Below are 17,401 nucleotides of genomic sequence, written 5' to 3'. Positions count from 1 at the left end.
AAAGCAATATCTGATTTTAAAATCCACTGATCTGAGTTTGCTTTCATTTACCAAACGAGAGATCAGATGAGTCAACTCCTAGCTTGTTTTCCCCTGAGATGCGCTAAGGGTGATTCCAGTTCCAAAGCGGAAACCTGTGCTCTAAACCACTATGGGACCTCAAGAGTCCTAGCACCTTTTGATCCTATGGAATCCTTTCAAAGCACGGGCAGAGGCGGCTCAAAATGGCAAGGTCACTATACATTTCAAGGGCTTCTGTTTCAGAGATTACAAGTAGAGAGAAACAGAAGGTGGGAATTCAGATCAGCTAGGTAGAGCTGTGAGGTGCAAAACAAAGGTTTTGCAGAAAGTTGAGGTGCTGACATACTCCATCTAGCTAAACTGAACACCAAATAACGGATGGAGACTAACACCACCAACACCATCGTCCCCGAAAATCCTTGTACAAGTGAGCTTCCTACAACGCGATGCAATATGCTGTCGCAGAACAAGCACTGCCAGGCTATGTAGCTGAACTCACCGTTCTCCAGGCGTCCATTTCCCCAACCTGTGAAAGGCGAGGAGGGGGTTGGACAAGATCACTAAGTCCTCTTCCGTCTCTGACACTTCACAGTCAGGGGTCCCGAGGTGAGGCCGAAATCCCAGTCTCCCGGGACGCAGAGGCCCTTGCGCGGTGCCATCCCCGCTGTCCCCCGGGCGCAGGCAGCTCCCGGCTCCTCCCCGCCCCTGCGGTTCCTGTACACCAGGGAGGTGCCTCCCCAGCCCAGGGCGCGCCCGAATGAAGGGACAGCGCCTTCGCGGGAAAGGTCGCCCAGCAGCCGGACAAACACCCGCGGCAGGCGGGGGAGCCGGGAGCCGAGGAGGCTCAGAACTGATTCCGCCCGCGCCGCCTGGGTGGGGCCCGCAGGGGCCGGGCCAGGGCAGCCGGAGCGCGCAGAAGACAGGGATGGGCCCCCAGGGCGGCAGCCTGCCCCAGCGGGCCCTTCAGCGCGTTTCCCCTCCCTCCAACCTCATGCAAAGAAAGCCCGGTGCTTCCCCACGCTCGTCCCACACTCACCCATCACCGCCGGCGTCCCGCAGGACGGCTAGCGAGCCGGGGCCGCGCAGGCGCAGACTGTGACCGACCCCGAGGTTGGGGCGCAGCGCCACGCGCTGGGCGCTGTTGGGGTCACGTGAGGGAGACACCGCCCCGCCCCGCCTCCCCTCCCTCGGTCCGCGGCCCGCCAGATGTCGCCAGCCTACTTCTCCTGGCCGCAGGCCGCCGCGGCGGGGCAGGTAGAGGGCCACGCCAGCACACCTGTCAGGATGCGGGCTCCGCTAGCCACCATGCTTCACCCTTGATGCCGTACGGTGGCCTCAGCGTGCCAGAAACAGCCAACGCGTTCTCTAGCGCGCTGCCTGCAGCGGGCGTCTGGGCATTGTCGGTTTTAGGGGCCTTGTCGGTTCTGCGGGGCGAGCGCCTTCGCGGAAAACTCCAAAGTACCCTCTGTGGAGCCTTGTTGAGTATCTTCAAACCTTCAGAGGGACCTTTTATCAGCGACCCATGCCGCAGTTTACAGAAGAACGCTTTGTACGTGCTTTGGGACGTATGGATCACTTTTAAACTTTTTCCTTTGAAGCTCAGACAGCTTGCGGGGCGCTTGGGAGGAGCGCTGCCCGGGGAGTTAGAAGGCTTGGGTCAAAGTCATAGCCCTCATACTTCTTGAGAGTGACCTTGGACGAGTCGCTGGACCCTGAGCCCCAAATCTCCGTCTGAAAAGTAACCCGTGCCTTGTATGCGTCCTCGGGCTGTTGCAGTAGTCTTTGGAAATGATGGTTCTGACTCTGAGTTGGAAACTGGAACGCACACAACAGATGGGAGGCGTTGAAGGAAACAGAAAGGTCGGCCTGAGGGGAGAGGCGTTTCAGGAGGCTTGCGGATGTGTGAAGTGTGTGCACTGTGCTTGGGGCGAGCCCAAGCAGTAACCCCACCCGAGTGAAGCGTTCTTGGGGGGATCGGCTCCGGGTGGGCGACGTTCCCCGCGTGCCCCCTTCCCCCGAGAGCACTTTGTAGACACTGACTCCAAAAGCGGGTCTGGTCTCTGCCCAGCCCCACTTTGGCTGGCGTGCTTAGGTGCCTCTCGGGAAGCTGGAGACCACCCTCCCCCATTCCAGTAAACGCTCCATTGAGGAACCTACTGCGTGCCAGGTCCTGGGGAGCTTAGCGTCTGATGAAGGATACAACAACAAAAGACTGGAAATTCAGAAGCATGAGGGGACCTCCCCCCTCGAGGGAGAACCAGAGATGGCTTCACAGAGTAGACGTTTGAACTGGGCCTTGGAGGATGGATGAGTGGAATTTGGCCCAGTGGAGAAAGTCATAGCAGCAGGAGATAAGATTGTAAGGGTCAGGTGGTGGGGCTGGATAATGCGAATTTTGACTGTCAGACACAGACACCTGCCATCTAATTAGTATGCGAGGGATAAATTTTGGACTCCGCAGGATAAGGACAAGGCTACACAATGGCTTAGAACAGTTAATCGGGCAACAGTTGGAAAGGGCCTTTGCCTCAAAATTATGTTTGCCCTGTCTTGTGTGAATGCCTATTCAGATGCATTATTTGAAAAATAAATAAACCAGGCAGGCATCCAGGGTGTTCATAAGCATAAATAATTAATTTCAGATTAGAATGGAGAGGTTATTCTCCTGCGGTAAAACCTGAACAAGAAGGAAAAGACTGAAATTAAACACACAATTGGGGCACACCAGACTCAGAAAATCCCAGGCTAACGGGAAAACTGAGGTCTGGAGCTGAGCCCAGTCTGCTTCTTTTATGCTGCTGCAGGCCACAGCACAGTCCTCTGCCCCTCCAGCTTTTAGTTCCTTGTCAGAAACCCCCAGGCCCTTCATTGGCTCTTCTTGGGCATATGAATGTTGGGGATGAAAACCCTCTATTTTTGGATACCAGATCCATCTTAAAGTTAGCCCTTCATTTCTGTCCTCATCCACCCATTCCTGCATTCCATACCTCCAGCCACTAGGTCAGCTGCCAGATATCCTCCAACCCAGCTGTGATCATGTCATCCCCCAGCTTAAAAATCTCCAATGGTTCCCTCTTGGTTCCCCCAGTAAATCCAAACTCCTTAACTCGGTGCACGGGGCTGTCCTGTCCTGGCCCTTTTGCCAGTCTGTCCACCTCAACCCCAACTATATTCTGTGCTTTAGCCATATGCAGTCTCAGTGTTTTGCAAATCCTGTGTTCCTTAAGACTGTTTCCCCCTTTCACCACTGATACATGTTAGCCCTTCACCAAATAGCCCTTCAAGGTCCTTTTGCCTCCTCTCCCTCCTAGAAGCCTTCCCTGATCATCTCAGGCAAAATTGACTGTCCTTGCCCCTGCCTTCTATGGCCCAAAGTTTGGGGCGCTTCTGACATCCTGTCCTATGTTGTAGTCACTCATGACAGTTGGATCTTTCCCACCGCCAGCTCATGAGGGCAGAGCTGTCTGGCTTTTTCCTGGCTCTCCAACTCAGTGCTTGGCAAAAAGGGCGCCTAGGAGATATTTGCTGAAATGAAATGCGGGTGGAGAGCAGAGCTGTTGGAAGGCAGGGCCTGGGTTCTTGGGGGAAAGGGCCATAGGAAGGTTGCTGGTGGATCTTTGCTTAATCACCCTCCACTCCTCCCCTCAAAAAATGCTTTCTAGAAGGTTGTCTGGTGCCCTCAGACTTCATTGGCTCTTAGGTGCATGAAAACAGCCTTACGCAAGCTGTCAGTGGAGTATCAGCTACTGTGAGTGACTATCTCTGCCACTCCCCTTCACACCCCCAGTACCAAATGGCCAGCCAGCCCCTTGGTGTTCCCTTCCCTGAACTTGCTGCATTCTTTTCACGTCCCCCAACGCTTGGGTATTTTTTGTCCTCTGTGCCTAAAAGGTCTTGCTTGCTTCATAACAATGTCCTGTTCCTCCTGCATGGCTCAGTTCAGAGGCTTCTGGTCACTGCTGCCCCATCTGAACTCACTACGTCCTGCTGCAGAGCCCCTCAGTGCTGTCAGCCCCACCCTCCCTTGCCCCCACCTCAGGTCCTTGCAGTCTGTCCCCATGGCTGGTCTGTGAACTCCAGGACCTTCTCCCTTTCTGCTTCATTCATGTCCAAACCTGCTCTGATCCAGCAACTCACGTGCATCTGTATTTATAACATATAACAGAAACCCAGGGTTTACCCTGCAAGCCTGGGAGATTGTCTGTTCTCTTCAATTTATTCATTCAATTTATTCATTCATTCTTCAATTTATTCAGAGCAAACCTGCTCTGATCCAGCAACTCATGTGCATCTGTATTTATAACATATAACAGAGACCCAGGGTTTACCCTGCAAGCCTGGGAGATTGTTTGTTCTCTTCAATTTATTCATTCATTCATTTTAATGGTGGTGGGGACCCACTGAATCAGTGATTCTTAGCCCTGTTTCAGATTAGAATCATCTGGGAAGCTTTGAAAACAAAACAACAGCCACCCCCCGCCCCACTCCCTGGCCCCATTCCCCTGCCCCAGAGGTTCTGATTTAATTGGTTTGCAGTGGGACCTGAACCTTAGTATAGTCTAAAAGCTTCCCAGGTGTGCTGAGGTTGAGAACAACAGCGCTCAATTCTTGCTTCCCCAATGTGCCTGAAGACAAGAATCTCCTGAATTTGGGCAAACTACCTATGGGCCATACACTTCAGGACAGCACCAGCACTGAGTCACCCAGAAATGTGTTAGAAATGCAGAATTCTGGCCCCAGTAAACCAGGATTGGTATTTAACAAGTTCACCAGGTGTGCTGTGTGCACATTACAGATTGAAAAGCATTGACCTAGATTCTAGGTCCTAGAGGTCTGGTTAAAAAATAGATCTGTCTCATGTCTGTAATCCCAGAACTTTGGGAGGCTGAGGCAGGAGGATCACTTGAGTTTGAGACCAGCCTGGGCAACACAGTGAGACCCTGTCTATAAACAATAAAATAATTAGGCAGGCGTGGTGGCACACATCTGTAGTCCCAGCTGCCTGGGAGGCTGAGGCAGGAGGATTGCTTAAGTCTGGGAGGTTGAGGCTGCAGTGAGCTGTGATCATACCACTGCACTCCAGCCTGGGAGACAGAGTTAGACCCTAACTCAAAAAAACCCAACATATATATATATATGATACACACACACACACATGATATATATACACACACATATGATATATACACACATGACATATATACACACATGATATATATACACGCATGATGTATACACACACGATATATACACACATGATATATATATATATACACATATGATATATATGATATAGATATATAATCAGTTCCAAGACAGACTAAATTAGAATCCCCAGGAGAGAGGCCAGTTGGCCTGTGTATATTTTACGCTAGCCCTGGCTGATTCTTCTCAGGCAATTTTGGGAAATTATAGCTTTAAATTGACATCCTGACCCATAATAGTGACCTGTGGTTTGAAACACAGGGTCCTACAGGGCTCAGGAATGTGTAAGTGAATGAGCCTGCAGCTCAGAGGGGAAACAGTCCTAAGGAAAAATTATCAGCATTGCTTGAGAGCCGCACATACCAAGTGCTCTGAGTGTTGATAGGAGAGGGAAGTTGTACCAGCTGCAATCAGGGAAGGCTACTTGGGAAAGGTGATCTGTAAAGGAAAGCTAGGATTCAAATAAGGTGGGTTCCAGAAAAAACATGGGATGAGAAAAAGTGTATAAGAAGGAAGACACCAGGTGGCTTTCTCCCTATCATCATTTCGGTACCCCAGCTTTTTCTCCCAGCACACCAGCAGGCAAAGTTTATGCCCCCTGGCAAGTCCCAGAGCTCAGAAAGATTGGTGACCTCTGGGTAAGGTCAGGGACACCTTACTTGTTGTCTGAGTGACACCTACTTGTGAAATACAAACACATTTTTACCTACCAAGGGCCAAGTCAATGAAACAAGAAGCAGTTGCACAATACTGTGTGGGTTTCCCAAGCAGCCACATGATATGTCATTTCCTCTGATTTTCACATACTTTGTGTCCTCAAAGAAGTCCCATGACCTATCTGAGCTATGTACCCAGTGAGAGGTGAGGCTGGGACTCTGCCACTCCTATTGTTTTGGGGGAAGGAGCTAGCCACAAATGCGCAGTGTGATAGTTGATGCTTTCCTTTTTCCTGGCACTTGTTCAAAGGCCCAGGTGGATGGTGAGCTGCAGGGTGGTGGGCAGCCTGGCCTTGACCCCAGGGGAGTATCTCCTGAGCTCCCTCATCATAAGACACCCATGGGAAACCTGTGAAAAATATCGGCTTCCAGGGCTGACCCAAGACCTCCTGAATAAAAATCTCCAAGCAGAGGTCCTAGGAATTTGTATTTTTATAAGAACCATGTGTAAACCTTAGGTGAGGCTAGTTGGGAAACACTGAACTCAGTGTAGCATGCTGCAAGGTCAGAATACTTGGGTTTGCATCCTTGATCCACCACTTCCTAGTGATGTCACTGGATAGCCCCACACCAGCCTCAATATCTCCATCTACAGGATGAGGGTCCTTCCTGGTGACCATGTTCCAAGACCCTGAGGGAGGTTCCCCATGATGGCAGATCCAGTGCGATGGAAGCTCATCCTCCTTCAGGTATAGAGGGGGCAGTGGTGCTCAGGGACACAAAATGCCACCCTTCTCTCTTGTCCTTGGGGCAGAAGGGACCATGCAATTTCTCTCTAGATCCCATTCACCTCTGGGCTATGACCTCCCCCTGGGCCTCCACCATTGAATACAACTTCTGCTTTTCCTAGCATCGCTTCACCTTTCTGAACCTCAGTTTTTCTTTTCTGATATATTTTGTTTACTTCTTGTTTATTTTTTATTTTTATTTTGTTTTATTTTTTGAGACGGAGTCTCGCTCTGTTGCCCAGGCTGGAGTACAGTGGCGAAATCTCTGCCCACTGCAACCTCCACCTCCTGGGTTCAAGCACTTCTCCTGCCTCAGTCTCCCGAGTAACTGGGACTATAGGCACCTGCCACCATGCCTAATTTTTGTATTTTTAGTAGAGAGGGGGGTTTCACCACGTTGGCCAGGCTGGTCTCGAACTCCTGACCTCAAGTGATCTGCCCGCCTTGGCCTCCCAAAATACTGGGATTACAGACGTGAGCCACCATGCCTGGCCTGTTTATTTTGAGACAGGGCCTCCCTGTGTTGCCCAAGCTGAAGTGCAGTGGCAAGATCTCAGATCACTGCAGTCTAAACTTCCTGGGCTCAAGTGATCTTCCCGCCTCAGCCTCCCAAGTAGCTGGGACTACAGGTGTGCAGTACCACACCTGGCTAATTTTTGTATTTTTTTTTTTTTTTTGTAGAGATGGGTTTTCTCCATGTTGCCCAGGCTGGTCTTGAACTCCTGAACTCAAATGCTCCTCCCTCCTCGGCCTCCCAAAGTACTTGGATTACAGACATGAGCCACCACACCAGGCCTGAACTTCAGTTTCTCATCTGCACAGCAGGACTCCCACTGTGGGAGACCAATGCATGTACAATGTGAGGCGCACATAGAGTAAACCCGCCACAGACAGGATTTTTATCATTGTTCCTTCAGCTAACAAATACTTATTGAGCACCTACTGTATGCCAGGAGCTGTCCTAGATCCCTGCTTGTGTGGAGTCTGCATTCTGGTTCCGTTCTAGGGGGTGGAGACAGACAATAGATAATGAACACAATACATGTTTAATATTTAAAGAATAAGGCTGCTGCACAGATTTAACATTTAAACAATAAGACAATAAATAGGTTCAACATTGACATAAATAAATGTAATTATTTAAATAGGAAACAAAACAGATGCTTTTTCTGTTGCCGAAGCTGGAGTGCAGTGGTGCCATGCTGGCTCACTGCAACCTCCGCCTCCCAGGTTTAAGCGTTTCTCCTGCCTCAGCCTCCCAAGTAGCTGGGATTACAAGCATCATCTGCCACCACACCTGGCTAATTTTTCTATTTTTAGTAGAGACAGGGTTTCGCCATGTTGGCCAGGCTGGTCTCAAACTCCTGACCTCATGTGATCCACCTGCCTCGGCCTCCCAAAGTGTTGGGATTACAGGCATGAGCCACCGCTCCTGGCCAACAGATGCTTATTATTTAGGTAATAACTATAGTGTGTTAGAATTAATTTAAATAACAGAGAAAGATGGGATGTTAGAGGATGCTGAGAAAGGGGATGGAGAGAACTCTGTGAGCACTGCTCTGGGACATCCAGCTGGAGAGGAAGATCTTAAGAGCTGTGGTCTCAACTTCAGGAGATGTCCAGTGAGGCTGGAGCATTTTTTATTTATAAAATAGACTCCACTTCTTGCCTCCCACAGGAAGCCTTTCTGGCACCCTAGACCCTCTTTGCTTTGAAATCCTGTGGCTACACTGGCCTCTGCCATCACACTTTGTTCTCATCCTAGCTGACCTCTGAAGGTTGATGACGCTAAGCCTTGCTAAGCCTTGCTAAGGGCAGTCATTCAACACCGTGTGTAATCTTTGCAGCAACCCTGTGAGGCTGCTGGTTTTGTGTTACTTTGCAGCAGAGGAAGCGGAAGCTTTTGCAGTTTGCTCAGGTCACACAGCTGGAAAGGGATGGAATTAGACTAAGTTCCCCCTGGGTGATGGCTGTTTCTCTGCTCACCTGCGTCCTGGACCTGAGGAGGGCAGGGCTCCTTCTGAGCTTCTCTGGGTTTCCCCAGCCCCAGCTCCAGCCCCTGACCCTGGCTCTCTCACAGGGGCAGAGGGAGGGTCTACTGAATGGGAGGTAAGGGGCTTGCCCTTGGGGTAAAAGGACAACTGTTCCAGCTTGCTAGGACCATCCTGGTGTTAGCCCTCAGAGTCCTGCACCCTGAAAAGCTTCTCTTATAGGGACAACTACTCACCCTACATGCAGAGCCCAGTCTCCTGTCCAACCTCATGGGTAGCCTGAATTCATGCTGTCCCTGAAGAGAAAAGCTACTTACAGTGTGCCTCATGTTTTAGGCAAGGTCCAAGTTGCTAAAAGTCTTTAAAGGTAACAGGACAGCTTTTCTGTGGGGGCACTCCCGGACACAGCAGTGGAAGAGGAACTGACGCATCTCTGGAGGACAGGAAGTCTTGAAGATGTACCTAACCTTTGACCTCATAATGCCCCATCTATTAATTTCTCCTTACAAAAAAACCAGAAATATGGATAAAGATTTCTGAACAATTCCCTGCAGAGCTGGTTATACAAAAATTCAAATAAGTTAAATTAAGGTAGAGGCCAGGTGTGGTGGCTCACGCCTGTAATCCCTTTGTGGTGGCTCACGCCTTTGGGAGGCCAAGGCAGGCGGATCATTTGAGGTCAGGAGTTCCAGACCAGCCTGGCCAACATGGTGAAACCCCATCTCTACTAAAAATACAAAAAGTAGCTGGGCATGGTGGTAGGCGCCTGTAATCCCAGCTACTTGGGGGGCTGCGGCAGGAGAATCGCTTGAACCTAGGAGGCAGAGGTTGCAGTGAGCTGAGATCATGCCACTGCACTCCAGCCTGGGCGACAAGAGCGAAACTCTGTTTAAAAAAAAAAAAAAATTAAGGTAGCAAATACGATACAGCTATTAAAAAAAATCATATTGTAGGAGATTTAATAACAGAGGAAAAGGGACACGACACTGTGTTAAGCAGAAGATGGAGGCTATAGAACTATGTAAACATGGCTTGAGCCCAATTTTAATTTAAAATAATTATATATGTGCATAGAGAAAAAGACTGAGGTGATACTTCAGAACGTGAATGTACTGTTCTTTGAGTTTAGGGTAATTTTTATTTTCTTCTTTATGTTTTCCTGAAATACAAATTTCCATTACTAATACAAGTAAAAAAAAATTTTTTTTTTTTTGAGACAGAGTCTTGCTCTGTCACCCAGGCTGGAGTGCAGTGGCCCGATCTTGGCTCCTCTGCCTCCTGGGTTCAAGCGATTCTCCTGCCTCAGCCTCCCAAGTAACTGGGACTACAGGTGCCCATCACCACACCCGGCTAATTTTTGTACTTTTAGTAGAGATGGGGTTTCACCATTTTGGCCAGGCTGGTCTTGAATTCCTGGCCTCAAGTGATCTGCCTGCCTTAGCCTCCCAAAGAGTTGGGATTACAGGTGTGAGCCACCGTGCCCAGCCACAAGCACAAACTTTGTGTTTTTTTTTTTTTTTTTTTTTTTTTTGAGATGGAGTCTTGCTCTGTCGCCCAGGCTGGAGTGCAGTGGCAGGATCTCGGCTCACTGCAACTTTGCTTCCTGGGGTCAAGTGATTCTCCTGCCTCAGCCTCCTGAGTAGCTGGGATTATAGGCGCCAGCCACCATGGCTGGCTAATTTTTGTATTTTTAGTAGAGACGGGGTTTCGCCATGTTGGCCAGGCTGGTCTTGAACTCCTGACCTCAAGTGATCCGCCTGCCTTGGCCTCCCAAAGTGCTGGGATTACATGTGTGAACCACTGCGCCAGGCCACAAAGTACACATTAATTTTATAATTGGAAGTCAGTAACTTTGAAATAATATTGCATAAAATTGTTCCGTACTGAGCCCTTCTGATTCGGCCTGACCTCCCTTCCCAGTGGGCATGAATGGGCTTGACTTTAGAGTACACTGCAGTGGGAAAAGCTTGGATCGGGAGTCAGAGGGAGCCCCCCAGCTCTTGCTGAAGTTGTTTCCTTTGCCTAGGATGCCCGTACTCCCTGCGTGTTGAGGCCTGGCTCAGATGCCACTTCTACTGTCCCTTCTGCTGGAGCACCCATCATTCATCACTCCGCACTGCCTGCCGTTTATCTGTTTACATGCCTTCCTCTTCCTTCTCTGGGCCTGCAGAAGTTCTCCTTCTGTAACTGACAGGGTGACTTGGAGGTGGCATTTCTGCTCCCTGGGACTGGCTGCAATACTAAAGAAAACCACACGAGGGCACTAGAGCCACACTGGTGACTTCCTGCCATCCTGGTCAGATCACGGCTTAGGAAACTGTCCCCCAAGCCAGAGATGACACCAGTCACTACAGGCCTGGGATGCTCCCACTTGGGGGAGCCAATGAGGAAAGAAATGGCTCATCAACTCTGAGAAGAATCCCCCAGCCCTACCCTAGTCTTCCCAGAGCTGCACTGGCCAAGGCGACCCTTGGAGCTGGTCGCCCTCAAGCACCCCAAGGCATGTGGAGAGGGACTTGCTGTGTGGCCTTGAGCATGCCTCTGTCCCTGTCTGGGCCTCCATTTCTGGCCCGCCTTGCTGGCTCTCTGTGCAGGGATGAAGGCATCTGGCGACCCACCGCTTCCTGTGGACTCTGATGAGGAAGGGGTTTCTTGTGCTCAGTCTCCTGCTCCTGGTCACCAGCTTGCCCTGTCTGTTTCATGCTCAATGTGTGTTAAATTGAACTGAAAGAGAAATACCCGCCACCACCGCCACCCACCACCACGCAGAACACAGTCTAGAGGTGACCTTTCCTCCCTCCCTTCAGGAAATTCCCGGTGGCAGAGCACTGGCATTGCCTGTGGCCCCTTGGTCCTGACCAAGCTCAGGAATGTTTTCTGTCACCAGGACCCTGTGCCAGGGCTTTGCCCTCCCCGAGCACAGGCGTTCCCCGGGTGTGTGTGTGTGCACGTGCATGTGTATGCTGGGGCATGGGGGTGTTGGTGTCAATGCTCTGAGGGAGCCTGACAGTTGGAGGTGTGGATTCTGGGACACTGGGATGTATCGGGGAGGTGGGGGAGAGGGGAAGAGGTGAACCAAAGCCCTGGAGTCCTGGAGAGTCGGTGGGGGAAGGGGGCCAGCTGGGGAGACAGACAGCCACATTCTTGAAAAGGAGAAGGGAGGGAGGAGTGGCAACTAAGTTCCTGCGGGGGCAGGGGCGGGGGTTGGGGGGGTCGAGGAATCACTCCAGAGCAGGCCCCCAACATGCTGGGGAATGCTGTGCCCCTTCAGGTGTAGGTGAGGAGGGGCTTGGGCGCAGACCTTCCAGGTGGACCTGGGCTGCCTAATGCTGTCATCATGGCGATGGTGGCAGGCAAACAATGGCAGATTTTGTGCCAAGACTCGTGTCCTGCCCTTCTCTCCTTAAGAATTCAGCTCCTCTAGGAAACAGGTGGCCAGCATCTCCCCATCTTTGGGGAGACCCTCCCTGCCCTGCCCTGTTCATTTGCCTCTGTGGGATGAGGCCTCTGGAGTCCCAGGAGTCTGGCCACCTCCCACCAGGGCAGGCTGCACCACATTAGGCTCTGATGGACTCACCCTGATGATTCTACCACCTGTTATCTCTGCATAGACCATCCAGCCCGCCAGGATCTCTGCTGAACTCCTACCATCCCCCAAGGCCCAACTTTCCCTGACCGCTGCAAGCAGATTCAATTCCCTCTCATCTGGGATCCCACAGCTCCTTGGGTTGTTTTTACACACTGGAAACTTCTTGAGGGCAGGGGCTGAGTCCCATTCACCACTGTATCCACCAGACCTGAGGACCAGTAGGTACTCAATGAATGTCTGCTGAACGAATTCATGTATTTCCATTGAGCTCATTAGGCCTCTCTCTTCCTCATAATTAGGAAGCAGAAAGGTTGCTTTTTCCTTTAACAATCCACCTTTGGAAGCTGATGGCAAGAGCTCAGCTTTTGCAAGCAGAAGGCAGTCCAGCTAGATTCCTGGGGCACATGGCTGCATTAACAAACAAACAAACAAAAATCATGCATGCTCAAGGAGGTGCATTTAAATGAGACACTGTGTGGCCAGGCCCCCCGCCTGTAATCCCAGGACTTTGGGAGGCCAAGGTGGGAGGATCCCTTAAGCCCAGGAGTGAGACCAGTAGCCTGGCCAACATGGCAAAACCCCATCTCTACTAAAAATGGAAAAATTAGCTGGGCATGGTGGTGCATGTCTGTAGTCTCCGCTATGTGGGAGGCTGAGGTAGGAGGATCACCAGAGCCTGGGAGGCAAAGGCTGCAGTGAGTGGAGACTGTGCCACTGCACCCCAGCCTGGGTAACAGAGAAAGACCCTGTCTCAAAAAAGAAAAAAAAAAAAAGAAAAAAAAAAAGACAAATGGTAAACAAGACACTTGTAGTATATTAAGAGCTTCACATTAAATATTCATCATTATACAGTGTGTCACATAGATTTGGAATGTTACAAGAGACTTCAGCAGTAGGTGGCTGGTTTAAGGCTCCTGGCAGGGATGCAAACAGCCCCAAGGAGGGAGGTGGAAAGGCCAAGGGGCACCTGTGTTCCAAGCGCGCCTGTGAACAAGTCCCCGTGGGGTTCTGGGAGGTGCGCCCACATCTAAGACTGTGGGCCCTGCACTCCCTCTGGATGGCTTGCCGAATTTGGTCTTCGCTGATCACCAATTCTGAAAGGGTGGAGAGACAGTTGGCTGGACAGCTGCCTGATTCAGCCATGACCCTTCACGGGTGTCTGTGGGCCAACACCAAACGCCAGCCTGCTCTGCTGGCAGGGCTTCTACCTGCACAGTCCCTAGGGCTGCAAGAGCAAATGGGGACCCTGGCTGCCGGTCCTTGCCAGGCCCTTGGTCAATGACATCACCACTTCTGAGACAGCGTCTGGGGAGCTACCGGAACTTCGTGTTCAGCATCTTACAAAGGGGGCCGCTGGTTCTGGGAATGGGCAGAGGGAGCCTGCAGCTCCACCCTGTTGACCGGGCGCCTTGCGGGTAGCTGCTTCAGGTTTCCCTCCTGCTCACTCTCAGGCCACAGAGGGGCCCCGGCCCACAGCCGCCCTGTGAGGACAGGGCCTGCCTCCTGAAGCCTCGGAGTCTTTGCACCCCTTTCCTGGGAAAAGCTACGCTGTGAGCCTCTCTCCAGGAGAGGGTGTCAGCCTGGGCCATTCTTCTGACTTCAGGACGGGACTGGCAGGCAGTGGGGCCCTCTTCCCCTACAAAGCCTCCTTTCTTTCTGTGGGCGCCATCCTGTTTGGGGGGCTGCCAGAAGGGCCCTTGACTCCTCAGCGCTCAAGGACAGAGTTGCTCAAGTGGTCAGGCATTATGGTCAATAATAAAGCCAGCAAAGAAGGGAGACACAGAAACAGCTGCTAGTGCTGGAGGTTCTCAGACAAAATGCCGAGGGCGCGACGTTGTGTGGCAGGAGCTTTTCTTTTCTCTCAAAGAAATCCAGCTCAATTTTTTCCCCAATTAATTGGCAGCAGATGAAAAAAAAAAACAAAAACCCAAAACAAAAACCAAACCAAAGCCAGTAACCTGAATGTGAGTGTTTCTGAAAGGGAAAAGCTGTTTCAATTGTTAGATGTCCAAGAAAACATGAATACAGGCTGACAGAGGAAACGGTCACAATTAGAGGAAGAAGAGGGAGAGGTTCATAAAATTAAGGGAAAAAAATTCTTTTCAGCAGCTCCCATCCTGTAAGCTGGCTCCTCTGCTGGCCTCTGTCCCTGAGAGGGGCAGGAGGTTGGGCCTCCCAGGGAAACTTCAGGAAGACGAAGGCCAGGGACAGAGGGAGGGTCCCAGGAATACCCTAAGAGGCCAAGTCAGGGCCAGAGGGCACAGCTGCCAGCTTCCACTGAGACCCTCCCAGAGCCTTTTCTGAGGAGCAATGTGCCCGGGAAGATGGTCTACAGGGAAGGACCGTGAGGTGCGGCCCCACCCAGCAGCCTCAGGAAGTGGCCGGACCTGACCTTGCCAGTGTGAGGTCTCACCCTCCTCCCCCGCCGGAGGGTTGTTCCCCCTCTTCCTCAGCCTCTCTTGGGCCTCCTCTGAGGATAAGCCTTGGGGTCCAGGCTCCTCTGTTTGGCCAAGTGCCAACTCCTCACTCATCTTGTCATTTCCTACCTACCTTCCCACTCCCCCAAAGGAAAGCACGAATCGTTCCAGGGTGTCCCTGCCTTCCTCCCTCATTGAGGGATGTTTTAGGAAATGCCAAACAGGCAAGGAAAGGATTGGCTTCTTTAAGAGACTAAACCCAGGCCACAGCCAGCGTGGTCTCTATGAGGGCTGGGCCACGTGGACGTGCCAGACAAGGCCTGGGAGGAAGACCCAAGAGGCAGACTGGTCACTAAAGGCGGGTCACCAAGGGCAGGGCTTTGCACAAACCGCTGAAGTCCATGCAGCTACCTAAAGGGGCAGGGCTCAGTCCCAGCTCGACACGTGGCCTTGGCGAGTCCTCCTTCTCCGGGCCTGTGTCTCTGCATGTGAACAGTGAGCTGGAACCACCTCCAAACAGTCTCTAAAGACATGAGCAGCGCTGATGTCTGAACCTGCTGATGACGTTCAAACTCGGCCCCTTGTGCTCTGCCCAGGTGGGCCAGGGATGACAGTCGTCAAACTTCTAGTTCATTCAGACCAGCTGGTGCCTGGCGAAGGCTCTGGAACCCTTGTATCTCATTCAGGAGAGGGCAGCCACATCTTCATGCTGCTGGGTGGGTGGAAAAAGCAGGAGCTGAGAAACTCTTAGCCTCATCGGGGCTGCCTGGCCTGTGTGGGAGGACCCTGCTATGGCAAGCAAGAGAGGTCGCGTGTGCGTGTGTGTGTGTAGGTGTTCTTGTGTGTGGAAGCAGTGTGGACCACTGAGGGCTGTGTGTGTGTGTGTGTGTGTGTAGGTGTTCTTGTGTGTGGAAGCAGTGTGGACCACTGAGGGCTCTATGTCCCTGGGAGGTCAGGATTCTCCCTCCTCCATGGGCAGGGTGACAGCAAGGCCATGCAGAACCAACGAAAGAGCACTGGCTGCAGAACCGCTCTGCTGCTGGTGAGCTGTGTGGCTTTGGGCAAATGACGTTCCTTCTCTGTCTCCCTTTCCCTACATGCCAAATACCTCCCAGGTGGTGCTAACAGATAGTGGGGAGAGAGCCCTTTGTAGCCAGCTGGGTGCTGTGTCCAGGGGTTGGGGAGGTGTCAACACAGACGTCCCACTGCAGGAGGGAAAGACTGGTTGTTTGGTCAACACTGGAGGCTCCTGACTATGTCCACTGCTGAAGCCTGAACTCTGAGCTCTGGGTTGACTCCCAGAGTGCTACCGACTGCCTCAGCCCAGTTGCCAGAGCAGATGGCTCTTGTGTCCAGAGCTGCTGAGGGCTGGAGCTGAGGCCTCGGCCTCCCTCCCCTCCCTGGGGCCTGCCACAGCAGCAAGCCCAGAGGAGACACGCCTTGCTCTGGGAGTGAAACCAGAACTGCCCCCTCAGAGACCCTCTGCAGTATATCAAAAAAGGATAAGGCTATATATTAAATGACTATTTTATTTACACACCCTATTCATAAATAATTGAATCCTCTTTCTGACTGCACAATGATTCCTTGAAGATAGCCTAATGATTACACTGAGTGACTACAAGTAGATCAGTGGGCTTACCCATCTGTGTGTGACCACCTTCTCACATCTGTACTCACACACACACTCACACAGACACACATATACACACCAGGGGGGCGGGAACCCCGGGGCCTCCGGGACTCTCAAAGCACCAGCATTTGGCTCCCAGCATCAGTAGGGGGGCTCCTGTGGGAAAACTTTGCCCTGTACACAGGTGTGAATTTGAGACAGCTGGAGAACAAAGAGATGTCAGCCAGGGAGCTCCCGCCCCACCCTACCCCGCCCTCGGAGCTGGTCTGCCTTTGTTCATCCTGGAAGGCATCTCTTTGGATTTGCAAATATTTTAATTCACAGAAACTCAAGGAGAGGGTGGGGGTGGGGGCTGGGGTGGTGTGTTGCCGCCCTTCTGTCTTTATCCAGGCCTTCTCCAGCCCCCGTAAGTGGCAACAGCATTCTAGAGACATGCAGTGGTGTGCTAGTACCATACACACAACACAAACGACACAGCCAGCAACAGTGGCCGGGCTGGTTGGTGGGGGGCCTCTGGCACCTCCAAGTCTCAGGCTCTGTCACAGAGCAGGGCAGGTCTGGTCCGCTCACAGGGTCCTCACAGCCACGGGATAGAGGAGGGACAAGTGCTCAGCCCCTTTGATGGGCAGCTTTCTGGTGGTGTAGTAGTGGATGACTTCCGGGACACTGTCGAACGGAGGGCTGTTCTGACCCAGAACGTATTTCTCTTTGGTTTTGGCCAGTTTCATGTGCATAAAACCCTGGTTGCTCCTGTGAACAAAACACAGAGTTATCAGAACTACCCCCCTGACACTCAGGCTGAGACCAAGGGTCTCCTCAGCTGTCTGGGACAGAAGGGATCCCAGCCATGAAGTGGCTGCGAGCTGCACCTCTCCAAGCCAGGACCGAGGCCCAGGACCAGATGAAATGCAGTTGCACCCAAGCACACCCCCAATTCCGGCATCTGACCCGGAACCAGCAGCAGCCGCCACTGCTACAGGAGAGCATTCCAACATTGAGCGCTTCTAGGGGCTTCTTCAGAAAAACAAAACAAAACAAAACAAAACAAAACAAAACTTAGTCCCTCTTTTCTATTACCAGTGCATATCCCTGTTTAAGCCT

The 17,401-nt window shown here is 51.8% G+C and overlaps 1 protein-coding gene across 9 annotated transcripts in view; it reads right to left on the bottom strand.

The window, feature by feature from the left end:
- The window catches only part of SHB (SH2 domain containing adaptor protein B), a 214,599-nt gene that overhangs the window by 48,218 nt on the left and 148,980 nt on the right, over positions 1-17,401 (bottom strand). For 8 of the 9 annotated variants that reach the window (XM_063594385.1, XM_063594378.1, XM_063594380.1 and 5 more), the window contains exon 6: positions 1,058-17,050. In XM_063594385.1, coding sequence (XP_063450455.1) covers positions 16,867-17,050 — 184 coding nt within the window. In that variant the 3' untranslated portion in view covers positions 1,058-16,866. Of the gene's footprint in view, positions 1-520; positions 17,051-17,401 lie in introns of all 9 variants that reach the window. The other variant, XM_063594379.1, reaches the window with a different exon arrangement.

The sequence above is a fragment of the Pan paniscus genome, chromosome 11 (assembly GCF_029289425.2).
Source record: "Pan paniscus chromosome 11, NHGRI_mPanPan1-v2.0_pri, whole genome shotgun sequence".
In the NCBI taxonomy this organism is placed as follows: domain Eukaryota; kingdom Metazoa; phylum Chordata; class Mammalia; order Primates; family Hominidae; genus Pan; species Pan paniscus.
Note: the sequence above shows the minus strand (reverse complement) of the source record. Positions and strands in the feature narration are given on the sequence as shown.